Source organism: Lemur catta, chromosome 1 (genome assembly GCF_020740605.2).
Source record: "Lemur catta isolate mLemCat1 chromosome 1, mLemCat1.pri, whole genome shotgun sequence".
Taxonomy (NCBI): Eukaryota; Metazoa; Chordata; class Mammalia; order Primates; family Lemuridae; genus Lemur; species Lemur catta.
The window spans coordinates 48,746,664-48,773,986 of record NC_059128.1 but is presented as its reverse complement, the minus strand read 5'-3'; the positions used below and the strand labels follow the sequence as shown (position 1 = coordinate 48,773,986).

At 35.1% G+C, this 27,323-nt stretch overlaps 1 protein-coding gene across 8 annotated transcripts in view; it reads left to right on the top strand.

The window, feature by feature from the left end:
* Window positions 1–27,323, top strand: part of TOGARAM1 (TOG array regulator of axonemal microtubules 1) — an 84,313-nt gene that overhangs the window by 8,184 nt on the left and 48,806 nt on the right. For 6 of the 8 annotated variants that reach the window (XM_045567955.1, XM_045567969.1, XM_045567939.1 and 3 more), the window contains exons 2-5: window positions 14,764–14,920; window positions 18,692–18,817; window positions 23,097–23,405; window positions 24,965–25,227. In XM_045567955.1, the coding sequence (XP_045423911.1) occupies window positions 14,764–14,920; window positions 18,692–18,817; window positions 23,097–23,405; window positions 24,965–25,227 (855 nt within the window). The remainder of the gene's footprint in view (window positions 1–14,763; window positions 14,921–18,691; window positions 18,818–23,096; window positions 23,406–24,964; window positions 25,228–27,323) is intronic. The other 2 variants (XM_045567962.1, XM_045567946.1) reach the window with 1 other exon arrangement.

Below are 27,323 nucleotides of genomic sequence, written 5' to 3'. Positions count from 1 at the left end.
GTATTAGAGTAATGCTGGCCTGATAGAATGAGTCAGGAAGTATTTCCTCTACTTCAGTCATCTGAAAGAGATTGTAGAAAATTGGTATAATTTCTTAAATGATTAGTAGAATTCACCAGTAAACCCATCTGAGTCTTGTGCTTTCTGTTTTTGGAGGTTATTAATTATTTATTCAGTTTCTTTAGCGATATAGGCCTAGTCAGATTATCTGTATCTTCCTGTGTGAGTTTTGGTAGATTGTGTCTTTCAAGGAATCGGTCCATTTCATCTAGGTTACCCAATTTGTGAACATAGAATTGTTTTTTTTTTTTTTTTTTCTTGAGACAGAGTCTTACTCTGTTGCCTAGGCTACAGTGCCGTGGCGTCAGCCTTTCTCACAGCAACCTCAGACTCCTGGGCTCAGGCAATCCTCCTGCCTCAGCCTCCCGAGTAGCTGGGACTACAGGCATGCACCGCCATGCCCGGCTAATTTTTCTATATATATTTTTAGCTGTCCGTATAATTTCTTTCTATGTTTAGTAGAGATGGGGTCTCACTCTTGCTCAGGCTGGTCTCGAACTCCTGAGCTCAAATGATCCGCCCACCTCAGCCTCCCAGAGTGCTAGGATTACAGGCGTGAGCCACCGCGCCTGGCCAGAATTATTAATAATATTTCTTTATTCTTTTAATGTCCATGCAATGTTCTGTCTTTCATCTCTAATGTTAGTAATGTGTCTTCTCTTTTTCTTGGTTGAGTTGACCAGAAATTTATCAATTTTATTGATCTTTTCAAAGAACCAACTTTTGGTTTTGTTGATTTTCTCAGATTTCCTGTGTTCAGTTTCATTCATTTCTGTGCTAATTTTTATTATTTTTTTTCTCCTGCTTACTTTGGATTTAATTTGCTCTTCTTTTTCTAGTTTCCTAAGGTGCAAGCTTAGATGTTTGATTTAAGATTGATCTTTCTTTTCTAATATATAACTAAATACATCATAGACTTATGACTAGACTTAGGAAGCCTTAAAAGGACGAAGTTAAATAGGGGGAGATGTGAATTTTTTGTGAAGGAAGATGGACTATTCTAGTTGAATTTGGAGACTACTGGGATGTGAAAAGAATTGCAAATGTAGATTCTGAAAGTATACTGAGATGTAATTACTGACACTGTGAGAATGGGTGGGTTCTCCAATGGATATAGAGCAAGAGCAGAGAGCTTAGGACCAAATCTTGGTATACAGCCCATTTAGGGAATAGGAGTAGTAGATACAATCAAATAAGGCAAAGAGAAAATATGTCTAAGGGTTGGAAGAGAACCAAGAAAGAACAAGGTTTAGAAGCTAAGTGGAAGAAGAAGTGATCAGAACTGTTAAATGCAGACAGAGCTTGAGGAGAATGAAAACTGAAAAAGCATCATTTATTCTTATGTATTATATCCTACTACTTATAAAATAATTTTTAAGGTACTTTTCTCTTAGTTTTATCTTTTTTTTCACTTTTTTTCTTGACACATAATAATTGTACATATTCATGAAGTACATGTTACATCTTGATACAGGCACACAACATACAATGATCAAATCAGGGTAACTGGGACATGATTCACCTGAAACATTCATCATTGCTTTACGTTGGGAGCATTTGAAAACTTCTAGCTATTCTGAAATATAATGAAGTATTGTTAACTATAGTTGCCCCATTGTACCACTGAACATCAGAACTTCTTCCCTCTATTTAACAGAATTACCCCTTCACCAACAGCTCTTCATTACCCCTTCCCACCACCCTTACCAATCTCTAGTAGCCGCCATTCTATTCGCTACTTCCTTGAGATCAGTTTTTTTTAGGTCCCATATATGAATGTGAAAATGAAATATTTGTCTTTCTGTGCCTGGTTTATTTCACTTAAAATAATGTTTTCCAGATCTATCCATGTTTCTGCAAATGACAGAATTTCCTTCTTTTTCATGACAAAATAGTATTCCATTGTGTACGTACACCACATCTTTTTTATCCACTCGTCCCTTGATAAACGCTTAAGCTGATTCCATATTTTAGCCATTGTGGATAATGCTGCAATAAACACTGAAGTGCAAATATCTTCTGGTTACATTTTATGTCTTTGCCTCACCCAAGCGAGGTTTAGAGGCATGCCCTTCCCCTCTACAATGCTCATCATGTCTGTGACCCTTAGTTGTGAGTTTGTCACCCCCAACCCCCTAATCCCTGGAGAATATTACTACCATGTGAGCACCGTAGAATTGATCAGTTAGTACCAATTTGACGGCAAGTATACGTGTAGACTGTTCCTCTGATCTTGTGATAAGTCACTGTGGATAATGGGCTCAAGCTCAATCCAGGAAAATACAAGAGGTGCTAGATCACTGTCATTTCTTATAATTGAGTAATATTCCATTGTATACATATACCAAATTTTAGTAATCCACTCATGAATTGACGGGCACTTGGGTTGTTTCCACATCCTTGCAATAGTGAATTGTGCTGCCATAAACATTCGGGTGCAGATGTCTTTATTATAGAATGTCTTTTGCTCTTTTGGGTAGATGCCCAACAGTGCTATTGCTGAATCAAACAGTTATGTCCACTCCCAGCTCTTTGAGGTATCTCCCAATTCTTTTCCACAGAGGTTGCACCAATCTGCACTCCCACCAGCAGTGTAAGAGTGTTCCCATCTCTCCGCATCTTCGCCAGCATTTGTTGTTTTGGGATTTTTTGATAGAGGCCAATCTCACTGGGGTTAGATGATATCTCATTGTGGCTTTGATTTGCATTTCTCTAATGATTATAGATGTTGAGCATTTTTTTATATGTTTGCTGACCATTATTCTATCTTCTTTTGAAAAGTTTCTGTTCATTTCCTTTGCCCATTTATTGATGGGGTTGTTTGATTTTTTTCTTCTTGATTTTTTAAAATTCTAGATAGATTCTTTTTTTTTTTTTTGAGACAGAGTCTTACTCTGTTGCCCGGGCTAGAGTGAGTGCCGTGGCGTCAGCCTAGCTCACAGCAACCTCAGACTCCTGGACTCAAGCAATCCTCCTGCCTCAACCTCCCAAGTAGCTGGGACTACAGGCATGCACCACCATGCCCGGCTAATTTTTTCTATATATATTTTTAGCTGTCCAGATAATTTCTTTCTATTTTTAGTAGAGACGGGGTCTTGCTCTTGCTCAGGCTGGTCTCGAACTCCTGAGCTCAAATGATCCACCCGCCTTGGCCTGCCAGAGTACTAGGATTACAGGCGTGAGCCACTGTGCCCGGCCAATTCTAGATACATTCTTGTTATCAGCCCTTTATCTGATGTGTAGAGAGCAAATATGTCCTCTTAATTCTTCTGATTATAAAAAAGTTACATAATATATGCACATTATAGAAAATTTGGAAACTATAAAAGAGCACAAAGGAAAAAATTTTTAATTTTCCTCAGTCTCTCTTCTGGAGAGGTCTACAGTCAATATTTTATTGCCTATTCAGTATCATTTCAATTTATGTATACAGGTGTAGATTCTTTTTTCCATGAATGAAGGTATCTCCTTTTTCACTTACTTTATCATGAACATTTTTTTCTTTTATATCAAATAATATATAGTAGGATCTTTAATGGCTATTTAGTATTGGATCATATGTCATGGTATGTTAACTGATCTCTTGTGAATATTTAGGCTTTTTAATTATTTTTGTTTCTACCATGTAGTTGATCCTTTTTGTGCTCTGACATATTATAGAATAATAGTCAGAATAATAGTCAGATTCCTGTGATATTCTTTGTATCGCTTTCTGTGTTTTTAAAAGTGTTTTCTTGGGGTAGTAGAGGCAAGTGATCAGGCATCACTAGCTGGCTACCATGTTAGCTTTAGTTTTCTTAACAGATTTCTCTATAATGTGTTAAGAGTCATAGTAGTCAGTAACCTCGACTGAAAAGTAACCAATATACTTGTTTCACGTGTATGTAGTTTCTAGATCTGTCGTTTTTTCAAGGTAAAAGATTTGCTTATTGGAAAGTCGTGGAAAAAGAGCAGGTTTAGTAGAATGTTTTAGTACAATTTAAAAGTTTGCATCTGAGTATGGTGGCTCACACCTGTAATCCTAGCACTCTGGAAGGATTGCTTGAGCTCAAGAGTTCAAGCCCAGCCTTAGCAAGAGCAAGACCCCATCTCTACTAAAAATAGAAAACTTTAACTGGGCGTAGTGATGCACACCTGTAGTCCCAGCTACCTGGGAGGCTGAGGCAGGAGGATCACTTGAGCCCAGGAGTTTGAGGTTGCAGTGAGCTATGATGATGCCACGCACTGTAGCTGGGGCAACAGAGTGGGATTCTGTCTAAAAACAAAAAAAACCAAAAAACCCATGCATATAGAGAGGTTAGCTTTGAAATAGAAGAAAAGCTTTTTCCTCTGAAACTAAAGGAAAAGCAAAAGGAAGAGGACATAAAATATAAAAAAATTTTGAGGTAACAAGAAAGGGTTTGTTCTTTTTTTAAGTCAAAAGAAAGGAAGAAGTAGCTCTAGTGCCATGTTTATCACACTTAATGTGCATATGAATTGCCTCAGGATCTTGTTAAAGTACAAATTCTGATTCAGTTTGTTTGGACTGGGACCTGAGATTACATGTCTAATAAGCTCCTCTGTGCTGCTGATGATCTGTGAACCACATTTTGAGATCAAGATTTCCAGATTCTATTCAATTAAGAAACAATTAAGAATGGAAAACAGAGCATCAGCGATTTAAAGAATGTGCGAAAGCATTTGTACCCCCTTAATATTTTGAAATTTTAAAAAATTTGAAATAAAAAATGTGGGAAAGATCTAGAGTAAGTAATATAACAAATTTGATACGGAATCAGAAAAACTAAAATTATGAAATTGTGCTAATGTGTTTGGTAAGGATTTAATTCTAAAACCTGAGATTTTCCTTGGATGTTGGATTATTTCCAATAAGTAACCTTTAATTTTCTTTTAAAAATATTGGCCAGGCATGGTGGCTCACACCTGTAATCCTAGCACCCTGGGAGGCCAAGGCGTGAGGATAGCTTGAGGCCAGGAGTCTGAGACCAGCCTGAGCAAGAGTGAGACCCCATCTCTACAAAAAATAGAAAAAATTAGCCAGGCTTTGGCAAGCGCCTGTAGTTCCAGCTATTGGGCAGGCTGAGGCAGGAAGATTGCTGAGCCCAGGAGTTTGAGGTTGCAGTGAGCTACAGTGACATCAGTACACTCTACCCAGGGAGACAGAGTCAGACTCTGTCTCAGTAAATAAATAAAATGAATAGAATTTTAAAAATATGCTCAGAGTATCTGAATAAGAAATATTTTTATTTTAAAGCACGTCAAAATCATGAACTACCTGGCAAACATATCTATTATCAGTATAGATGTTGGATTGTTTCCCATAAGTAGTCATTAGTTTTCTTTTTAAAATTTTATTGGGGTACCTGAAGAATTAAATAAACTTTTATTTTTAATGCTTATAAAAATAATGAACAATCGAAAAGCATATCTACTTTAAGTGCAGATGTTGCTTATGTCAGAGCTAAGTAGAATGAACTGTTGGTAACAGAATTTTTTATAGCAGAAAATTTAGAAGTTATTGTATGTAAGTCTTGAGGCATTTGTTTTAGTCAGCTTAGATGAATAGTGGGTAAGCTAATTAAAATGAGCAGAGCACTAAGTATTAATGGCTATTTTATTTTTCATGTAGAAGTTGAATTTAAGAAAGACAGTTAGTTGTAAGAGAAAATTGGTTATTCTATTAGCATATGATTATGAGACCTAAGTGTCTGTGGACAAATGTTACAGTCTTTTTTGAGAATGACAATATTTGCAACAAAGTAAGAAAGTGAGAATATCAAGGTCTTTTTTAGAAGAGATAAACTTCTTAAAAATTATTTAAAACAGGTAAAGACATGGAAAATACCTTTTTTTTTTTTTTTAGACAGGTTCTCTCTCTGTCACTTGGGCTAGAGTGCAGTGGCATCATCACAGCTCACTGCAACCTCAAACTCCTGGGCTCAAGCTATTCTCCTGTTTCAGCCTCCCGAGTAGCTGAGACTACAGGCCCATGCCAGGCTAATTTTTGTATTTTTTTGTAGAGACAAGGTCTCCTCTTGCTCAGGCTGGTCTCGAACTCCTGGCCTCAAACAATCCTCCTGGCCTCAGCCTCCCAAACTGCTAGGATTACAGGCATGAGCCACCATGCCTGGCCTTGGAAAACACTGTAATATATATAATATTAAAAGTATATCCATGTTTTTCTGAACTGTTTTCTTCTTTATCATGTCTGTGTTTGTTAATATATCTTTAGATGTATACAAACATGGATTTAAATAGTAAAGTTTAAAATTTTTTAAAATAATTAACCTTAAAAGCATTTAAAATAAGACAAGGTATATGTTATATTGATTCTGCCATCTTAAGGCTGTAACAGTTCCTTTAGTCAATGGACAAAACATATCCATTATCTTAACATACATATTTCTATTTCCCTGTAACTTTTGTACGAAGGACAGTGTCAGCTGTATATATTACATTCAATATTACCCAAAGAAACCAACTTTTGTTTCCTCTCAAACGCTGAGAAAACCAAAAGTCATGTAATCCAGGCAGGGCACAGTGGCTCACGCCTGTAATGCCAGCAGTCTGGGAGGCCAAGGCAGGTGGATCATTTGAGCTCAGGAGTTCAAGACCAACCTGAGCAAGAGCGAGACCCCCCCCCTGCCTATTTCTACTAAAAAAAATAGAAAGAAATTAGCTAGACAACTAAAACTATATAGAAAAAATTATCTGGGCATGGTGGCGCATGCCTGTAGTCCCAGCTACTTTGGAGGCTGAGGCAGGAGGATTGCTTGAGTCCAGGAGTTTGAGGTTGCTGTGAACTATGCTGACGCCACGGCACTCTAGCCTGGGCAACAGAGTGAGACTCTGTCTCAAAAAGAAAAGAAAAGTCATGTAATCCCAAACAAACTTTTCATTTTGTTCATGTGAATATACATTCATATCCTTTTTATAATTATTTAAATGGCAAAAATAAGATTGTATATTTGGATACGTGGTATTAACATATCATCCAAAGGCATTTATATATTCTTTAACCTGTTCATTTGTTGGTTATTCTCTAATGTGCAAATATAAGACACAAGGATAAATCAGAAAAACATATTTAGGGATCAGTGATTTTCATTTTTATCTTAATTAGAAATTATTCAGGATCTAAAGAGTTTTCATTAATTCAATTTTATATTAGTCTAAAATCTTAAAGTTAACTAAGGGTCTGAAAATTGCAATATAAGCTTATATATTAAGCATTATAAGATATGTGGCTTTATTTTTTTTTATTTTTTATTTTTTTTTGAGACAGAGTCTCACTTTGTTACCCGGGCTAGAGTGAGTGCCGTGGCATCAGCCTAGCTCACAGCAACCTCAAACTCCTGGGCTTAAGCGATCCTACTGCCTCAGCCTCCCGAGTAGCTGGGACTGCAGGCATGAGCCACCATGCCCGGCTAATTTTTTTGTATATATATTCTTAGTTGGCCAGATAATTTCTTTCTATTTTTAGTAGAGACGAGGTCTCACTCTTGCTCAGGCTGGTCTCGAACTCCTGACCTCGAGCGATCCACTCGCCTCGGCCTCCCAGAGCTAGGATTACAGGCGTGAGCCACCGCGCCCGGCCAAGATATGTGGCTTTATAAGAATTGATCTCTTTTTATAAAGGTATTATCTATTATAAAACTTAATTGAACACATAATTTTACAATTTTGTATTTTGAAAAGCAGTGATGTTAATGTATACAACCCATGAAACCAGTAGAAGAAATTTCAGTTAGTTAGGTTTTTCCTGAGAAGATAAGTTGAAGATTTGCACAAGCAACTATATCATACATAATATTGTTTTTACATGCTGGTAAGATCTGGACAAAGACAAAGTGAGTTTAATTTGTCCAAAGAGACATCTTAATTAGGTTGTTATTTGAACTTTTTCTATACAGTTATATACCAGATATTAAAGCTTTTAATTAGAACTATTTTTTTACTTGTTCTTTAAGCAAGTGACCAAGGATATTATTTAAACTCACAATTAACTTTTGTTTTCTCCTGAATAACAGGTTTTGGCAAGAACATTTTTTTTTCCTTAAAGAGAAAATACGTTTAAATCTTAAGTAAAAAGAAATCTTAAAAACCTTTTGAGTTTTATTTAGTTCAGTATGATATAAGCCCTTACTATATTAATATGTTATTTATAAGCCAGTTGAAACAGGAGCTTGTTCCAGTTGATTTTTATCCTGATTTATTAGTATTGCCCACAGATAGATAAGTTATATCAATTTATTCAAAAAGTATTTTGTTAATGAAATGGAAAATTTTTACCCCTTTATAACTTAGAGGATCTAATTATGATAAAGCAGTAGAATTTAAGGTAGAAGCAGGTACCAGTCTATTAAGAATGTTGATCAGCTAAAGAAACAAAAACATATTGGCTTGGGCTTTTTAAAATTTGATAAGTGCTGCTCTTCCATTTCCCCAGCTAGAAATAAAAGGTGAATTTTACTATATTATGAAAATCTTTCACTTCAATTTAATTTTATTGTTTGTTTATATTTAATCTGGAAAAATACAGTGAAATTACTTTGTATATAATGTAACTAAAATGATGGGTAAAATGTTTCATGAGAGCTTTACTAGAATGAAATGAAATCTAAACTCTACCTTTTTTGATGAAGATAGTTGTAAAAATTACATTTGAATTGCAAGAAAAACATAACTGATTCATTTCGGGCAAAAGGGTGAAAGTGTATTCTTATTTGTATGATTGTGGTGATCCCTGAGGTGCTGCTTTTAGTGGAATGAACTGCTGTGATCTAAAATGAAAAAGAAAACAGAAAGAAGCAAAAACATAGATTCATTATGTTCCTTGCAGAAACATCATTGAATATGGTAGTTTTAAATGTATTTCCACAAATTCTTTGAGATTCTTCCTTTGAAGAGTTGGAGTCTGATTCCCCTCTCTTTGAGTGTGTCAGTATTTAATGGATCACTTCTAACAAAGTAGAAATAACAGTGTGTGACTTCAGAGACTATGTCATAAAAAGGCACTGCAGCTTCCATCTTGGTGGTTCTTGCTCAGATAACTTGCTCTGAAGGAAGCCAGCTGTCATGTCTTTAGCAACCCCTGGGGGGGTCCCAAATGGCAAGAAATAGAGGCCTCCTGACAGTAGCCACCTGAGTGAACTTCAGTGATCCTCCAGTCTCAGTCAAGCCTGCAGTTAACAGCAACCTACCCAAATGTTGATTGCAACCTCAGAGAGACCTGAACCATCCAGCTAAGCCACTTAGCCAGAATCATCTGGCTAAGACTGCTTCCAGATATATCTGCCTTATCCACAGAAAAAGACATAATAAATGTTTGTTGTTTTAACTTACTGTTTTGGGATAATTCATTACACAGCAATAAATATTAATAACTAATAGATTGAGAGTTGTGATTCCCAGAAATTTGGTGAGATACTTTTTTTTTCAATGTCCATATAATAATGACATTGAATTTTCTTTGTTTTTAAAAGGCTAAACTTGCTTAAGGTTTGGAAAACTATTAAATATTGTTTTATTTGGCTTTTTAAACCATTTTTCTAATTGAATTTGCCTAATTTATACTTAAGTTTCTTCAACACTCTTTTGCTTTAGAGTTTTGAAGTAATGTTAATTTACAGTTACTGAATTATTTAGAGATATCAAAGAAAGCTGACCATTGAATGATATGAATTTTGTTTTCTTTCATCTTTGGTACAGGAATTCCATTTTTGTAGGTATTGACCAGTTTTGGGTCTGTAATAAGTAAACATGAAAAAGCCTTACCTTTTAGATGGAGAAGGAGAATAAAGGAGCCCATTCAAAAAATAAAAATAAACAAAAAGACCAATAAGGAAGCCAGATTCCAGATTCCCTGTCAGCTGCTACCTGACCAGGATATTGTTATGTAGCAGAAATCACTTAACAGTCAGACCATAAAATCAAAACCCAGTTTCACCACTGCTGCCATCTATGTGGACACGATTGTCCATGTACTCAGAACCAACGCCAGGCTTTGCCAAGAATCTTAATTTAGTGTACAAGAGCCATATTGCTCAGTATAAGGGAAGGTTATTGGGAACTTAAAGGTCCATGTCTCAGAAAGGATATTCTTTCAGGCCACACATTTAACTCTCATGACACAGAGGGACAATATATTATTTAATATATTAGTGAAACTGCTAGAAATAAATGTTAAACAAGGAATCAGAGACACTTGGTTGGTTATTTCATACAGTGTTTTGTTATTTTGCATGCAGTTTGTTGTCAAGTTAAAAAAAGGGTTTTGTAATAGACTGAATCAAGGAGAAATTAGGATTGATAAAAGAGAGAAAAAATATTGCAGACTGAACATAGTAAATTTTGTTTGCACGTTTTATGGGCTGGTTATTCTGCCTTTGTATAAAGACTAAAGATATAAAAATCATTTTAGTTTTTTTATAAAAGATTTTAGCTATGTAACATATATGAGTCAATTTCTAAGGTTTGCCTGTCTCCTTCTATCAGCACTGCTACCTTAAGCCATGTATGTACCATTTCCCTCATTGGAATTTCTTCCTTATCAATATGAAAAAAAAATTGGAAGCAACCCAAGTGTTACATCATAGAACAATGGCACATCTAGTCAGTGTAATATTATGCAGTCATTGAAAATAGTTTATATCTTTAGACCCAGCAATTTCATTTCTAGGATTTTTGTTCTACAGAAATACTTGGGTAATACACAAGGATATATGCATAACATTGTTCACTGCAAGATTGTTTGCAATAGTGAAAAGTTGTGGCAAACAGAATGTCCATCAATAGGAAACTATAAGTCCAACTCTAATGTGGAATACTGGGCCACCATTAAAAAGAATAAGCTGGGCCAGGCGTGGTGGTTCATATCTGTAATTTCAGCACTTTGGGAGGCTGAGGAGAGAGGATTGCTTGAGATCAGAAGCTCAAGACCATCTTGGGCAACATAGCAAGATTCCCGTCTGTACAAAAAATTTAAAAATTAGGTGCTGGTGTGTTCTTGTATTCTCAGCTACTGAGGAGGCTAAGGTAGGAAGATTGCTTGAGCCCAGGAGTTCAAGGCTGCAGTGAGCTATGATCATACCATTGCACTTCACCCTGGGTGGCAGAGTGAGACTCTGTCTCTAAAAAAAAAAAAAAAAGAAAAAAGAAAAAAAAAAATGTTGCGTGTGTGTGTGTGTGTTTTAAAGAATAAGCAGATATGTATATGTTAACACAGAAAGATATTTTCATATTTACTAGGTGCCAGAATATTGTGATCTATTTTTGTTTTTCAAAAACTTATTTTTTTCCTCTTGTTTTTAGAAAAAAGAAAAGAAAAAAGCTTGTCGAAGAATGTTTGTATGTATAAATAGACGTGTTAAAAGTGTTTTTCAATAGTATTCCAGTGAGAAGGGAGCCAAAGAAGAATTTGACTTTATAACTTATTTATTTCTATATTGTTTGCATTTTTTACAATAAGCAGTTACTATTTTGTAATTAAAGTTTATAGCGGGGCACAGTGGCCTGCACCTGTAGTCCAAGCTACTGAGGAGGCTCAGGTAGGAGAATTGCTTAAGGTCAGCCTGGGCAACATAGTGAGATCTCGTCTGTAAAAAATTTAAAAAAAAGTTTATAGCACTTATAAGGGGTTTTAGCAACATAAGAAATACCTTTTTTTTTTTTTTCCTGGAGACAGGGTCTCACTCTGTTGCCCAGGCTAGAGTGCACTGGCTCATTACATTCTCAAACTCCTGGGCTCAAGCAATCCTTCTGCCTCAGCCTCCCCAGTAGTTGGAACCATAGGCACGCACCACCATGCCTGGCTAATTTTTCTATTTTTTGTACAGTCGGGGTCTCGCTCTTGCTCAGGCTGGTCTCACTCCCGACCTGAAGCGATCCTCCCACCTTGGCCTCCCAAAGCGCTAGGATTACAGGTGTGAGCCACCACACCTGGCCAGGAAATACTTTTAAAAAGTGTAAAATCAGTATATAAAATTTACATACAGTATTATAACTCTTAAAGTGTACATAGGAAATGATTTGAAAGAAACACAGGATGTTGTTTACAGAAGGTGACTGTAGGTAATGGGAATAAACACTTTTAATGGCCACCATTACAGGGCAAGGTTGGAGTCCAGGTGAAACCAGAAGGAACTGGTAAAAGGTAAAAGGTCCAAAAACTGGAAGTCAAGATAAAGATTAGTATGAGTTCAGTAAAGGCAAGAGTGTAGGTGATTTCTGAGAGAATTAGTCATTTGCTACTAACTCTACTGAAATAGAATTAAAACTATTTTTGAGATATTTTAACACCCTCTGCCAAAAGCTAAAATAAGATGCATTAGATCAAAGGATTGAATGACTATAAATTTGTATAATCTTTTAATGAAAAATATATAAGAATCACTCAGTGGGCAGATGGGTAGATTAAAAAAATATATATACACACAAGAATCAAATGAAAAAGTTAATATGAAATAAGAAATAGCAAGACTGAAAGAGTATATAAGACTATGTAAATTTCAAACCATTGTTAAAATTAAGTGTGAGACTTGCTTTTTATAATGCTTATAACTGAGGAATTAAATAAATTTTTAGGTATTAACTTCAAAAACTGAACACTCAATTTCTAAGTGTCATAAAGTGCTGTTCTAAATAGAGTGCTTCACATTTTGTCAATTTAGCTCACAACTCTTTCAAAATTTATCTATACTTTTCTCTTTTACTCTAAACTATTTTCCCTTTTTTCATTGTTTTGTCCCATCAAAACTTACTCTGATGAAAATCACTAAACTACTTTTAAGAGAGATCAAAAAGAGCCTCTCGTGTTAATAATAATTGGTGTGTCGTATGGTCTCCTTTCAAATATTTGCACAATTTTCTATAGCAAAACTGAATCTCTGCCTGAATTCTAGATTTCCAAAAATGCCATGTTCACACAGACTCATACACGTACATACACGCACACCCCTGCTCCCATTACTCCCATCACCACTCCCACCCCTACTAGTTGTTTTATGTATTTGGCACATATACTAATGTTCTGCTGGCTAAGCAGAAATTAATTACAAAGTAAATCTAATGTAAAATGTATTCCACACTGAAGAATTATTTGTAGATTATTTACTATTTTAGCTGTGTTAATGTCTTCTTTTAATGTATCTAATCAGAAATTGACTGTAATTGGTTTCATTTTTATTTTATTGTATCCTTTTAATATTGACTATATAATCAATCATAGGAATTACAATATTGGATTTTGAGAAAGCAGTCCTTTTTCTTCTGGGCATTTTTTATTCCTCATTTGTCTTTTCTGCATTAATTTTTGAAGGAGTTAATAGGTTTTTCACAAAACTTGATGAGGAATAATGAGTTCCCTGAGGTATATTAGGTAGCTTACAGTCTTACCTTGTAATAGTCAAATGGCTAAGAAATTTTGAAATAGATATATCTTTAATTTTATTGTACTATTTTGATACTTGGCAAAGTTGCTAAAGAAGCATACTGACAAGGCTTATAGTTAACCACATGTGTAGATTTGATTGTATCTGTTAAGTTCCAAATAAATATATATAATTTCTTGTCAAATCAATTTTTTAAATGTTTTATAGCCATATTGAATGTGAAGCGATCCAGAACAATTGAGGTCATCATTAGTGAAGAATTCTGGAAACTTGAACATGCTTCCATTTAGTTCTTTAACTGATTATGTATAACTTCAATATTACATCCTGGCACTTTTGTCTCTTTACGATCATGTGGGGTTTATGAGAAAGGACTTGGAAACCATAAAAGTACTATAGATATATGAAGTATTATATACTTGGTTTTAACTAAGAGATCTATCTTAAGAAAATCTCCTGGCCGGGTGCGGTGGCTCACGCCTGTAATCCTAGCACTCTGGGAGGCCGAGGCGGGTGGATTGCTCAAGGTCAGGAGCTCGAGACCAGCTTTAGCAAGAGCAAGACCCCATCTCTACTAAAAAGTAGAAAGAAATTATCTGGCCAACTAAAATATATATAGAAAAAATTAGCCGGGCATGGTGGTGCATGCCTGTCGTCCCAGCTACCCGGGAGGCTGAGGCAGGAGGATCGCTTAAGCCCAGGAGTTTGAGGTTGCTGTGAGCTAGGCTGATGCCACGGCACTCACTCTAGCCCAGGCAACAAAGCGAGACTCTGTCTCAAAAAAAAAAAGAAAGAAAAAGAAAATCTCCTAAGGGAACTGTAACACAGGTTACCACATCTTTTACATTTGAGTTACAGAATATGGATACTAAATTTGCCTCAGTAAGAATAGTAGAGTGGAATGCTTGCTTGTTTAGTAGACTTCATTTGGCATTTATTATCTGATGCTTAAAGATAGCATAGTTTGAGAGGTTATGCTGCTGAGTCCAATGTTCTTTTCTTCATGCCAGTTGTCATTTCATCCTTTTTGTCATTTGTATTCTCTCCTTCTTAGTTGCCAGATGTGTACTGTAGAATGATAAGATACAAAAAAGGGTTGAGGTGAAGGTAGTAAGAAAGGCAAAAGAAAATTAGCATTTCTATCATAGAATGAAAAATACTGTTAATGTACCATACTAAATGCAGATGTTTATTTGTATCATTGTATATTTGATAAAATTGTTTTCTTATAATTTCTTAATTGGATGTTATTTTATCATATTTATTATCAGCTAGGCTTAAAATTTGCTAATTTATTATTCTGTTCTTATAGTTTTTAGCATATGATTTCATCCCATCTCCAAAATTAAAGCCCTCTCAAGGAATGCCAGCCAATGATGATTTATGTTTTAGCAGAAAAAGAGTATCACGAAATTTATTTCAAAGTAGTCGGGATTTTAACCCAGATTCTCTTCCTATATGTGCTGCTGGTAAGTACAAGTTACAGGTAATGGACATGTTGAACTAAGTTAAAGATTTTTCTAAACTTTCTAGTCCATTCAAGGACTCAAAGAACTTGCAATCTAGTAGGCAATTCAGATTCAATAAACCACTTATTGAAGATCTGATGAAAATTAACACTTTTTGACATTATTAATTTTGTAAGTCACCAGAAAGATTTCTCATTAAAATTTATTAAATAGTAATGTAGGGTAATATTTGCTTAATAAATCACCCATGTTTATTGAGCATCTGCTATGTGTTACGTACTTTTCTTAGTACTGGGGATCTGCCTGATAGAGCTTACATTCTAGTTGGGGAGGGGAGCAGACATGAAATAAATGCAAGATATAGTAGGTTAAATGGTGATAAATGCTATGGAGAAAAATAAAGCAGAGAAGAGTATGAACCAGGGTCTTTTTAAAATAATGTGGTGAAAGAAGGCCATATTTAGACAGGAATATTTGAAGAAAACCACTAAATATTAGGAGAAAAGAGCAAATAATTTCAGGAAGTGGGAACAGTCAATGCAGAGTGAATAAGATGGAAGTATATGGAACATGTTTGAGAAAGATAAAAGAGGCTAGTATGTCTGGAATGAAATGAGTAAGCGGAAGAGAAGTAGATAATTAAAGAGATAATAGGAATCCTTGTTTATAAGGCCTAGTGGACTACTGAATGAACTTTAGCTTTTACTCTGAATGAAGGGCATTTTGAGGGAAGAAGTGAAATCACTTGCCTCATGTTTTCAAGGTTCATTTTGCATGTTATGTTTAAAATAGATGAAAGGAGGTCAAGGGCAAAAACGGGGCCTGATTAAGAGTCTGTTATAGTAATCCTGGCTAGAGTTGATGGAGGCTTTAACCAGGAAAGCAGTAAATGTAGTGAGAAGTGATTGGATTCTTATTATATGTCAAAGGAAAAGTTGAAATAATTTGCTGATAGATTAGGTATAAAATGTGAGAAAGGAGTCAAGAATGCTGTAAGGATTTTTGGCCAGAGCAATTGGAAAGATATTTAATTACCGAAGTATTACACAAAGTAAATATTATGGTAGTTCAGAGGACATTGTCATTGGCCATGTTAGTTAGAAGAGGCATTAATGAAGAGTTAGTACTTGAACTGCATCTTTTTGAGGTACATGTGATGTAAGTGGTTAGAAGGACAGTATGAAGAGAGCAAAGGCTTACATTAGGAATGGGCTGGAGATAATTGTGGGAGCTGTGTCAAGACAAGGTTCATTTTAGATGGTGAAAGATAAACTGGGAGAAGGGGAACTCTGGTGTGTTAGGCTCAAAAATTTGAGTTTGTACTTACAAGCTATAAGGACTAATAGAGATTTCTTTTCTTTTATTAAGGAAAAAAGCTAGGGTAATAAGGTTGTTTGTAAGTGGAATAGGAAGGCATAATGAGGAAGATATGATGGATATGGTGATTCGTTATAAAAGATGAAGAAGGAGGAGTAGAGAAGGATTTTAAGACTTAATACCCAGGTAATTAGAAAAATGGTAGTGTGTTAGCAAAACGATACAAGCTGGAAGGGAAAATGGTTTAGAAGGTAAAGACTGAGTATGTTACAGACTTTCGCATTTATTTAATATCCAGATGATATCAGTTATTGAAATTTGTTGGCTATGAGTTTGGATACAGTATTCACCAAACATTGTTTTCTAGGAGAATTTATAAACTTTTATGCAGTAAGACTCTATAGTATTTTCACACAAAAATAAAATGTTATTAATATAATGATTACATAGGTTAATTTGTTTATTTAATAGAGAAAAAGAAATGCAGGAATATATCCATTATTTTGAATTTTCATACATGTCATTGTTTCTGTACCACTGAGAAGCTCATTACCTAGTTGTACAGATTGTAAACAACTGGAGAATAAGACAATATATAGCGTAATGCTAGATTGGTTGACATAAATTAAAAATACGGGCCGGGTGTGGTGGCTCACGCCTGTAATCCTAGCCATCTGGGAGGCTGAGGCGGGTAGATTGCTCGAGGTCAGGAGTTCGAGACCAGCCTGAGCAAGAGCGAGACCCTGTCTCTACTAAAAAAAAAAAAGTAGAAACAAATTAGCTGGCCAACTAAAATATATATAGAAAAAATTAGCTGGGCATGGTGGCGCATGCCTGTAGTCCCAGCTACTCGGGAGGCTGAGGCAGGAGGATCGCTTAAGCCCAGGAGTTTGAGGTTGCTGTGAGCTAGGCTGATGCCACGGCACTCACTCTAGCCAGGGCAACAAAGTGACACTTTGTCTCAAAAAAAAAAAAAAAATATATATATATATATATACATATATATATATATACTTACAGGAATTCAAGAAAGCAAGAGATTATAGGTTTTGAAGTGGTTTCAGAAAACCACAGGAAAGAAGTTAAACTTGACTTTAAAGAAGAGTGGAGGCCAGGCTCTCTGGCTCATGCCTGTAATCCTTGAGGTCAGAAGTTCAAGACCAGCCAGGGCAACATCACAAGACCTTGTCTCTACAAAACAATATTTTTTTAATTAGCCAGGCATGGTGGCACATGCCTGTAGTCCTAGCTACTCAGGAGGACAGGAGGATCACTGGAGCCCAGGAGTTCAAGGTTATAGTGAACTATGATCTTGCCACTACACCACAGCCTGGGCAACAGAGTGAGGGAAAAAAAAGTGATGGAGAAGGGTGGGGTTTACCAAAGGCAGTGAGGCAAGAGGAACTGTTGAAGGCAGGGAGAAAGTATAACCAAAAGCATGGACATAAGAATTAACTTAGAAGATATCTAGTACGTGAAAGATAAAGGGGCTTGATATCATAGGGAGAGAATTTTTTTTAAATCATGGAATTTCCAAACAAGGGAAGACCAGCTCATTTTATAGATGAATAAACTAGAATGCCAGAGAGGTCATTATCACCTCCTTTTCTTTTTTTTTTTTTTTTGAGACAGTCTCGCTCTGTTGCCTGGGCTAGAGTGAGTGCCGTGGCGTCAGCCTAGCTCACAGCAACCTCAAACTCCTGGGCTTAAGCGATCCTACTGCCTCAGCCTCCCGGGTAGCTGGGACTACAGGCATGCGCCACCATGCCCGGCTAATTTTTTCTATATATATTTTAGTTGGCCAGATAGTTTCTTTCTATTTTTAGTAGAGACGGGGTCTCGCTCTTGCTCACGCTGGTCTCGAACTCCTGACCTCGAGCGATCCACCCGCCTCGGCCTCCCAGAGTGCTAGGATTACAGGCGTGAGCCACCGCACCCGGCCTCACCTCCTTTTCTTAAGACGTATTTACCAGCCCAGGAATAACCTTACCCAGGCACAAGAGAGGGAAAGGGATCTGAGAAATGTACCTGGATAAGCTTGGAAATTACGTGACTACTGTGTGGTATAATAGGAAAGAAAGTAAAAGTTCTGCAGTACAACTTTTGAGGTAGTTTGTATACTACAAATATTGGAAAGAAGGAAAGCCATGTCTGGAGAAACATTCTGTGGTGAAAGGAGGGTGTAGGAAGAAACTGCCTTTGTATATATTCTTCAATATACCTTTCCTTTCCCTGTTCTTTACCAGTCTATCTTTCGTCCTTTAACTCCTGCCACTAATCAGATTTGCTAATATTAAAAGCTTTATCCCTTTTTTGCCTGCCTGCCTGCCTCACTGCACTTGTATTCCTATGTTTATTCCCACCTGAATTATGCCAACATTTGTGGAAAAAAGATATATTTATGAAATAAAGTTAACATTGACTTTTATGTTTCTCCCCTCCTTCATTAAAAAGGTACTCATCAAACAAATCTTTCTGGGAAATGTGGACAACTTGGATTTTCACAGATATGTGGTAAAACTGGCAGTGTGGATTCTGACTTACAATTCCTGGGGACAACTAACAGTCATCAAGATAAAGGTATAAATTCCAAATTTATTTGGAAGCAAATAATTTATAAATGTTATATGGGATTTACAGTACTAACATATATGTTATTTTGTGTAATATACTCATCACAAAAAAGGAAGGATTTTGTTATATTTTTAATAACAATTTAATAACTTTTTTCTAATTGTTACCGTAAAATGTTAGATTTTTTAATCTTGATATAAATATGACTGATTGAAATTAGAATTTAGAAACTCATCCATAGTAGAGGTGAGCATTTTATTTTTTAATTTTTTTGTTTTTAATTTTTATGTATACATAGTAGTTTTATGTATTTATGGGGTACATATGATATTTTGATACAAGCATACAATGTGTAGTGATGATATCAAGGTAATCGTGATATTCATCACCTCAAACATTTATCATTTCTTTGTATTGGGAACATTACACATCTGTTCCTCTAGTTATTTTAAAATATGTGATAATTTATTGTTAACTATGGTTGCACTGTTGTGCTACCAAACACTAGATCTTACTCCTTCTGTCTAACTGTATTTTTTTTAACCCATTAACCAATCCTTCTATATCTCTCCTCTTCCCCAATATCCTTCCCAACCTCTGGTAACCATCATTCTACTCTATCTCCATGAGATCAATTTTTTTTAGCTCTCATATGTAAGTGAGAACATGTATGTGCTGTTTGTCTTTCTGTGCCTGGTTTATTTCACATAACATAATGTCATCCAGTTCCATTCATGTTGTTATAAATGACAGGATTTTATTCTTTTTTATAGCTGAATAGTAATCCATTGTGTATATGTACCACATTTTCTTTACCCATTCATTTGTCAATGAATATTTAGGTTTATTCCAAATCTTGGCTGTTGTGAATAGTGCTATAATAAACATGGGAGTGCAGATATTTCTTTGGTATATTGATTTCCCTTCTTTTGCATATATGCCCAGCAATGGGGTTGCTAGATTATATGGGAGTTCTATTTTTAGTATGATGAAGAACCTCCATACAGTTTTCTGTAGTGGCTATACTAATTTGTATCCCCACCAACACTGTAAAAACATTTTCTTTTCTCCACATTATTGCCAGCATCTGTTACTTTTCGTCTTTTGGGATCATATCAAGGTAAAAAGTTTCTACACAGAAAAAGAAACAATAAGCAAAATGAAGAGATGGCCTACAGAATGGGAGAAAATATTTGCTAACTATTCAACAGACAAGGGATAAATAATCAGAATAGATAAGGAACTCAATAGCAAAATACTAAATCATCCTATTAAAAATGGGCAAAAGATCTGAATAGACATTTTTCAAAAGATGACTTATAAATGGCCGACAGGTATATGGAAAAATGCTTAACATCACTCATCATCAGAGTGAAGAGCATTTTAATACAAAGTCATTGAAAGTAACATCCATTAGAGAGGACTGTGTTAGCAGATGATGATTTTCTCTAACAGCTTTAAATTTTAAGACTATTTAAAATTTATTGTCTCTTGCTAGGAACCATAACTTCCTGACAGGTTATTATTTCAGATAAGACATAAGTTACAGAAGAAAAGGAATGATTTGAGGCTGGTTGTTGGTCATAAGAATTTTGGGGTTGCAGGTGTTTCTTGAATTTCTATGCTAATAGTGATAACAATTATTAATATATGTAGAAGTAGAATCAAATTAAATATTTATAGAAGTATTTTAATTTTTGTTGTATGTCCTTTACTAAAATTTTCTTTTGAGTGGTAGGGATGTACTTCTATATTTGTTAGGAAAAAATAATAATCATTTAAAATTAGTAAAGATTTAGTGCATATAGCACTTGTATTCTAGCTACTCTTTTCTCCACTAATCCCAAACTCCCACATGATCTCTTAAAGTTTTTCTTTGTGGTATTATCCACACCACAATAAAAGTTTGACTAAATTTCTTCTAAATTTTGACTCTTGAATACCTTTAGGATTCACAATTAGTAGAACCAGAGAGCATTTGCTGTGTCACTTAGCCTGTTTCTGTCTAGGCTATCCCTGAATGATTGTATTACGTTTGAAGACCACCTCACTTTTAGTATTTAATCAGATCTGTGTAGTGGCTCTAGTTTTCCATAACTTCTCAGTTTACTAATTAGAGCAGCAAGTATAAAGGGATATCAAGTTGTTCTAAAGTTAATAGAATTTAACTTAATAGTTGGCTATACATTAAAAATTCTGCCAGGACCACCATCTCAGCTAATATTCCCCGTGGGATCTCTGAAGGACGTGAGATGTGGATGCCAAACCATATGGACATTCTTATCCCAATTTTGTTATTATTATTATTATTTTTTTTTTTTGATAGAGACAGTGTCTTGCTATGTTGCCCAACCTGGTCTCAAACTCTTGGCTTTAAGCAATCCTCCTGCCTTGGCCTCCCAAAATGCTGCAATTATAGGCGTGAGCCATCACACCCAGCCCCCATCCCTTTTTTTTTTTTTTTTTGAGACAGAGTCTCACTCTGTTGCCTGGGCTAGAATGCCATGGCATCAGCCTAGCTCACAGCAATCTCAAACTCCTGGGCTCAAACAATCCTTCTGCCTCAGCCTCCCAAGGAGCTGGGACTACAGGCATGCACCACCATGCCTGGCTAATTTTTTGTATATATTTTTAGTTTTCCAGCTAATTTCTTTCTTTTTTTTTTTTTTTTTAGTAGAGATAGGGTTCACTCTTGCTCAGGCTGGTCTTGAACTCCTGAGTTCAAACGATCCTCCTGCCTCGGCCTCCCAGAGTCCCATCCCAATTTTAAATGTTGTAGTGATCCACACAAAATGTTGGAAATGTTGGTGTATGTTGCATTGAATTGTTTTTATTTATAACCACAAAAGATCTGATGTTTGATTTTTTTGTAAGAAATATTTTTAAATCTCTGAAAAGGAATATATGAGACACTGCCATGAAAGCATCAAAATCTATTAATGGAATACTGTAATTGAAATCAGGACACTGAAAGTTTTCATTCTATATGTAAATCTGTGACTAGTTAAGTGTTTTGTAGTCCCCTCCACCTAAATAAGATTTTGGTAGAAGTAGAGGTCCTAATGAATTAAAAATAAAGGATATGTAATATATACAGTCATTTAAGTCTTCAGAAGCATGCTTGTTTTGTTAGTATACGTAAGCTTGGCAGGTCTTTTGTCATGGAAAATCTTTTAAAAAATATTAAAAGAAAATTCATGGGAATCCCTAAAAGATTACAAGTAGACTTTTATATTAGTTGAGGAATAAAAAGAAAAGATCAATAAAAGGTAACAAAAAAGTAATAAAGAAAAACACAATACATAGAAAGCACAAAATAAGATAGATAGAATTAAAGCCAAATATATCAGTGGTTACCATAAATATAAATGGGCAGAACTTACCATTTAAATAACAGAGATGATCAGATTTTATTTTATTTTTTATTTTTTATTTATTTTTGAGGCAGAGTCTCACTCTGTCGCCCTGGTTAGAGTGCAGTGGCATCATCATAGCTCACTGCAATGTCAGACTCCTGGGCTCAAGTGATCCTTCTGCCTCAGCCTCCCTAGTAGCTAGGACTATAGGTACCTGCCACCAGGCCCAACTGAGTTTTCTATTTTTGGTAGAGACGGGGTGTTGCTCTTGCTCAGGCTGATCTCAAACTCCTGACCTCAAACAATCCTACTGCCTCAGCCTCTCAGAGTGCTGTTATAGACATAAGCCACTGCATCCAGTGTAGATTTTATTTTTTCTGTTTTCATTGAAGTGCTATTTTTAGGAGCATCACCTAAAATAGATCAAAATAGATGGGGAGAAAGTAAAGCACGGAAAAGGTATACTAGGCAAATGCTCAAAGAAAAACAGGTATTTGTTGAGACAGAGTCTCAAATATGTTGATGATAGGGAAAATATGCCAACATTATGCTAATTATGCTAGCATTAAAGCTAAAAACATTTTAGTGCTATAAAGTATCTCATAATGAGAAAAAGCACAATTCACTAAGATGGTAAGACTTTTCTGATATATATGTGTGTATACATGTATGTATGTATATGTGTAGTTTGACAGAATTATCAGGAGAAAATAAATCTATAAATGTAAGAAAATTTTAATAGCATAAAGAAGTTTTGTATTAGAAGATACAGAATGTTCAAACAACACAAATTAAATTAGATCTTTACCTCACACCTATAAAAATATAAATGCTAGATGAGATGAAAACCTGACTGTGAAAAGCAGAAAAACTTTAAACTCTTTGAAGATGTGTTTGCATAAGTAACACTCTCTTTTATTTTATTACAGTGTATAGTAGCCTAAATTTTGGCAGTAAGACACAGCAAACATTTGGTAGTCAAACAGAGCGTACTTCGTCATACTGTGGTCCAACTCCAAGTCCAGGAGCCTACATCCTTCCATCCTATCCTCTCTCATCACCTCGAACTAGTCCAAAGCACACATCTCCTCCTATTATATCTCCGAAGAAGTCTCAAGATAATTCCATTAATTTCTCAAATTCCTGGCCTCTTAAAAGCTTCGAAGGGCTATCAAAACCAAGTCCACAGAAAAAGATTGTCAGCTCAAAATCATCTGACCCTACAGGTAGAAATGATGGTAAAAGTCAATACTTTGTTCAGATTTATTTGTGTGTTTGAATTAGTTCTTTGGAGTTAATAAATAGGGTTGTTAGATCTTTAAAAGCTGGTAAGTTACATTTTCTCTCTCCGAATTATTAAATACTTGGGAAAGTAAATTTGTTTTAAAATTTAACTTGTGTTAAATAGATAAAATATACAAGATAAGATAAAATTCATTTGAAACGGTCATTTCTTTCTTTTTTATATTGCCATTTAAAATCTTGTTTCAGAATCAGGCAAATCATATTGCTTTGTAACAGACATATGTTGCCTGAGAGCCTACTAACAAATTTTAGCTTTGCAAATATAAAATGTCATTGATAAATAATGCCTAGTACTCATTTATTCAACATTTATTGAATATTTATTATATGCTAACATTATTTTGAAAAGTTTTCTATTATTTGTTATAAAGTGTTTTTTTCTTAACAGTAACCCACTCCAAAATCACGAAGTTAGCACATATAAGTTCATTCAGGACACATCCAGTCTCAAAATAAAAAGTCTATTAAAGGCATCCCTGTTACCCCACATGTTTTTCTGTCCCCAGCCATTGAGGTAAGATTGCCTTTAGATTGCCTTTAAACTACCCCACAGCACCAATGTTCAATCTGTTGCATATTCAGTCAATTTTATTTATTTATTTATTTGTTTGTTTGTTTGTTTGTTTATTTATTTTTGAGACAGAGTCTCGCTCTGTTGCCTGGGCTAGAGTGAGTGCCGTGGCGTCAGCCTAGCTCACAGCAACCTCAAACTCCTGGACTTAAGCAAACGATCCTACTGCCTCAGCCTCCGGAGTAGCTGGGACTACAGGCATGCGCCACCATGCCCGGCTAATTTTTTCCATATATTTTTAGTTGGCCAGATCATTTTCTTCTATTTTTAGTAGAGATGGGGTCTCGCTTTTGGTGAGGCTGGTCTCGAACTCCTGACCTTGAGCGATCCTCTCACCTCAGCCTCCCAGAGTGCTAGGATTACAGGCGTGAGCCACCACGCCCAGCCCCTTCAGTCAATTTTATTACTTTCTCTTAGTGCTGAACCTTCATTCCCATCTATTAATTTCTTTCTATTTGTCTTTCCTACAAGATCAAAAATTGTATTGAAAACTGAGACTTTATTCAGCTTGTTCTTCCCACTGCCCAGTGTTAAACAGCTTTTGCATATAGTAGTCATTCAAATGTTACTTATATAGTTAAGTCAAGCCAGAAAAGTAGCTCTTCTGGCTTATTATAGACTTTACCATAGCAAATACTAGTCATGATTATGTTTATGAAGGTGAATAACAAAAATTTAACTTGGCATGTAATGGTTTTATATAATATGCAAGGATTTGGGGTCGCTCATTTTTGTTATATTCATTAGGAGAGACACTGATATTTTCATTTCAAAATCTCATTTTAAATAGTAATCTTCATTTCTAATGAAAGATAATGTGCTTTTAAATTCAAAAACACTGTATTCCAAACACTTGTGACTATAACACCCTTTCTCTGAAATTGAAAAGAAATTAAAGTAAAATATATATTTTTCATGCAGGAGAAAATTCTCAGGAGAAACCGCCTCCAGTTCAGCTTACACCTGCCTTGGTGAGATCACCATCTTCCCGACGAGGCCTAAATGGAACAAAGCCTGTCCCTCCCATACCAAGGGGAATAAGCCTTTTGCCTGATAAAGCCGATTTAAGCACAGTAGGACACAAAAAGAAAGAGCCTGATGATATTTGGAAGCATGAAAAAGATAGTCTTACAATTGATCTTTCAGAATTAAATTTCGGGGATAAAGATTTGGATCAAGAAGAGGTTAGAACCAAATATCATTTTGTAATAATTCAAAAATATTTGTAATTTTCTATAATATCAGTTGTTATGTAAGGAAAAATCAAGTACTTTTTATCTCATAACATTTTTTCTTATTTATAAAAATATTTCATGTTCATTATAGAAAATGTGGAAAATACCGTGATTAGAAAGGAAATTCATATTAGATCCTGCTACCCAGAAAAATTTACTATTAATACTGTTTTTACTTGCAGTATTTTTCTATTCATATATTATTCCTTTTTAAATTAAAAGTATGAATAATACAGCAATACACTCACATACGTCTGACCCTTCCCAATGAACAATTTGTCATATTTCTTTCCTACTTTTTAAACAATAGGAATCCCAATCCAATTTTTTCCCTTCTTCACCACAGACAACCACTATTATTATAAATTCATATTTTATGTATTTTTGCACCTTTTATTTTAATGTATTATTTTTATGCATTAATTTATGGTATAGTCACACAATTGATTTTGACTTATAACTAGTCTTTTGCTATTGCAAACAATGCTGCAATAAGCATGCTTGAACCTGTCCTTTGTGTGTATGTGCAAGTTTATTTATCTTTATGAAATTGAGATCATATTGTACACTTATCTTTGAATACGCGATCACTCTATGCTGTAAAAATGTATTGCCAATATAATAATTCTGTACATACTAATTATGTCAGAGAAGGAATGTGGTTGCTGTATTACTTTGGGTTCAGAGCACTATTTCCATAGATGCCTCCATTTCAATTTGCCTGATGTCAGGTTTTAAAAATGTTTTACATTAAATATGTAAGTGTAAACAGTCATGATATTTTCTGGTCTTGTTTCAATCTTCAAGATGTAAGCTTCTTGTAATGATAGTTTGCTCAGTAAAATAGAGTTAATATTAATGCATATTCATTTTAAAAATATGTCTTTAACATTAAACATTCTTAAAACTAACTTCTAAAGTACCAAAATTGGTTCTTAATGAATTAAAATAGTCACTGCAACTTCTAACTGCTTGTGAAATCTTTCCTTGATTTTTTTTTTCCAACTCATTTGTACTTCAGTGGTGCTAGAAAGGGAATTCACTTGAAGAGAAGAAACATATTTTAAAAACGCATTTTTCTACGTAACTCATAAATTTCACCTGATCCTACACAATTTCGCATTTTTTTTTTTTTTTTCAGAGACAGGGTCTCACTCTGTTACCCAGGCTGGAGTGCAGTAATGCAATCATAGCTCACTGCAGGCTCCAAATCCTAGGCTCAAGTGATCTTTCTGCCTCAGCCTGCTGAATAGCTAGGGCTATAAGTGTAGGCCACCGCACCTGGCTGTTTTTTTATTTTTTATGGAGTGAAGATCTCACTGTGTTGACCAGGCAGGTCTTCAAGCCATCCTCCTGCATGAACCACTGTACCTGGCCTTGCATTATATTTTAATGTTAACTTAAAAATAGCCTTTTTTTCTTTTAGTGGATAATTGCAAGGAGAGATTCTTTTATACAATTATTAGTAAATACAAGGGGATACTGTTGTTTTTAGATATTCAGCCTTTCAAGTTCTTATTAGAGAAGTGGCCCTATTGAATCAGTTGAGAATTACTTATTTTGCCTTATAGTTGCTAATATGACACTTTCATTTATTATTTTGAGTGGGTCGCTATTTATCTTCTTTGGTGTGAGTTGACTTTAAGAGGCATTACATATTTTATACATTAAAATTGCATTCTTATGTCACAAAGTAAAGTACATGAATCAACTTTTTCAATTCTATTCTTCCATACACATTTTTATATTTAAATTGATATTTAAGTTTTTATAGTACTTAATAATGTATCACACACTTTAATTTTCATTACTTCACTTAATCTTTACAATAACTCCCCAAGTTAAGCAAGGCAATATCTATTAATATTGTGTTTTTAGTTTGTGGATATTTATGTTTGTTTTTACAGAAGGGTCTCAGAAATAATTATGTGTCTTGCTCAGGGTCAGAAAGTAACCAGTAGGGCTAGAATTCAAGCCTGGTTCACCTAACTGCACTGCACTGTGATAAATCCGTTAAGGGATTTGTTGAACGTGCCTTCCAAGTG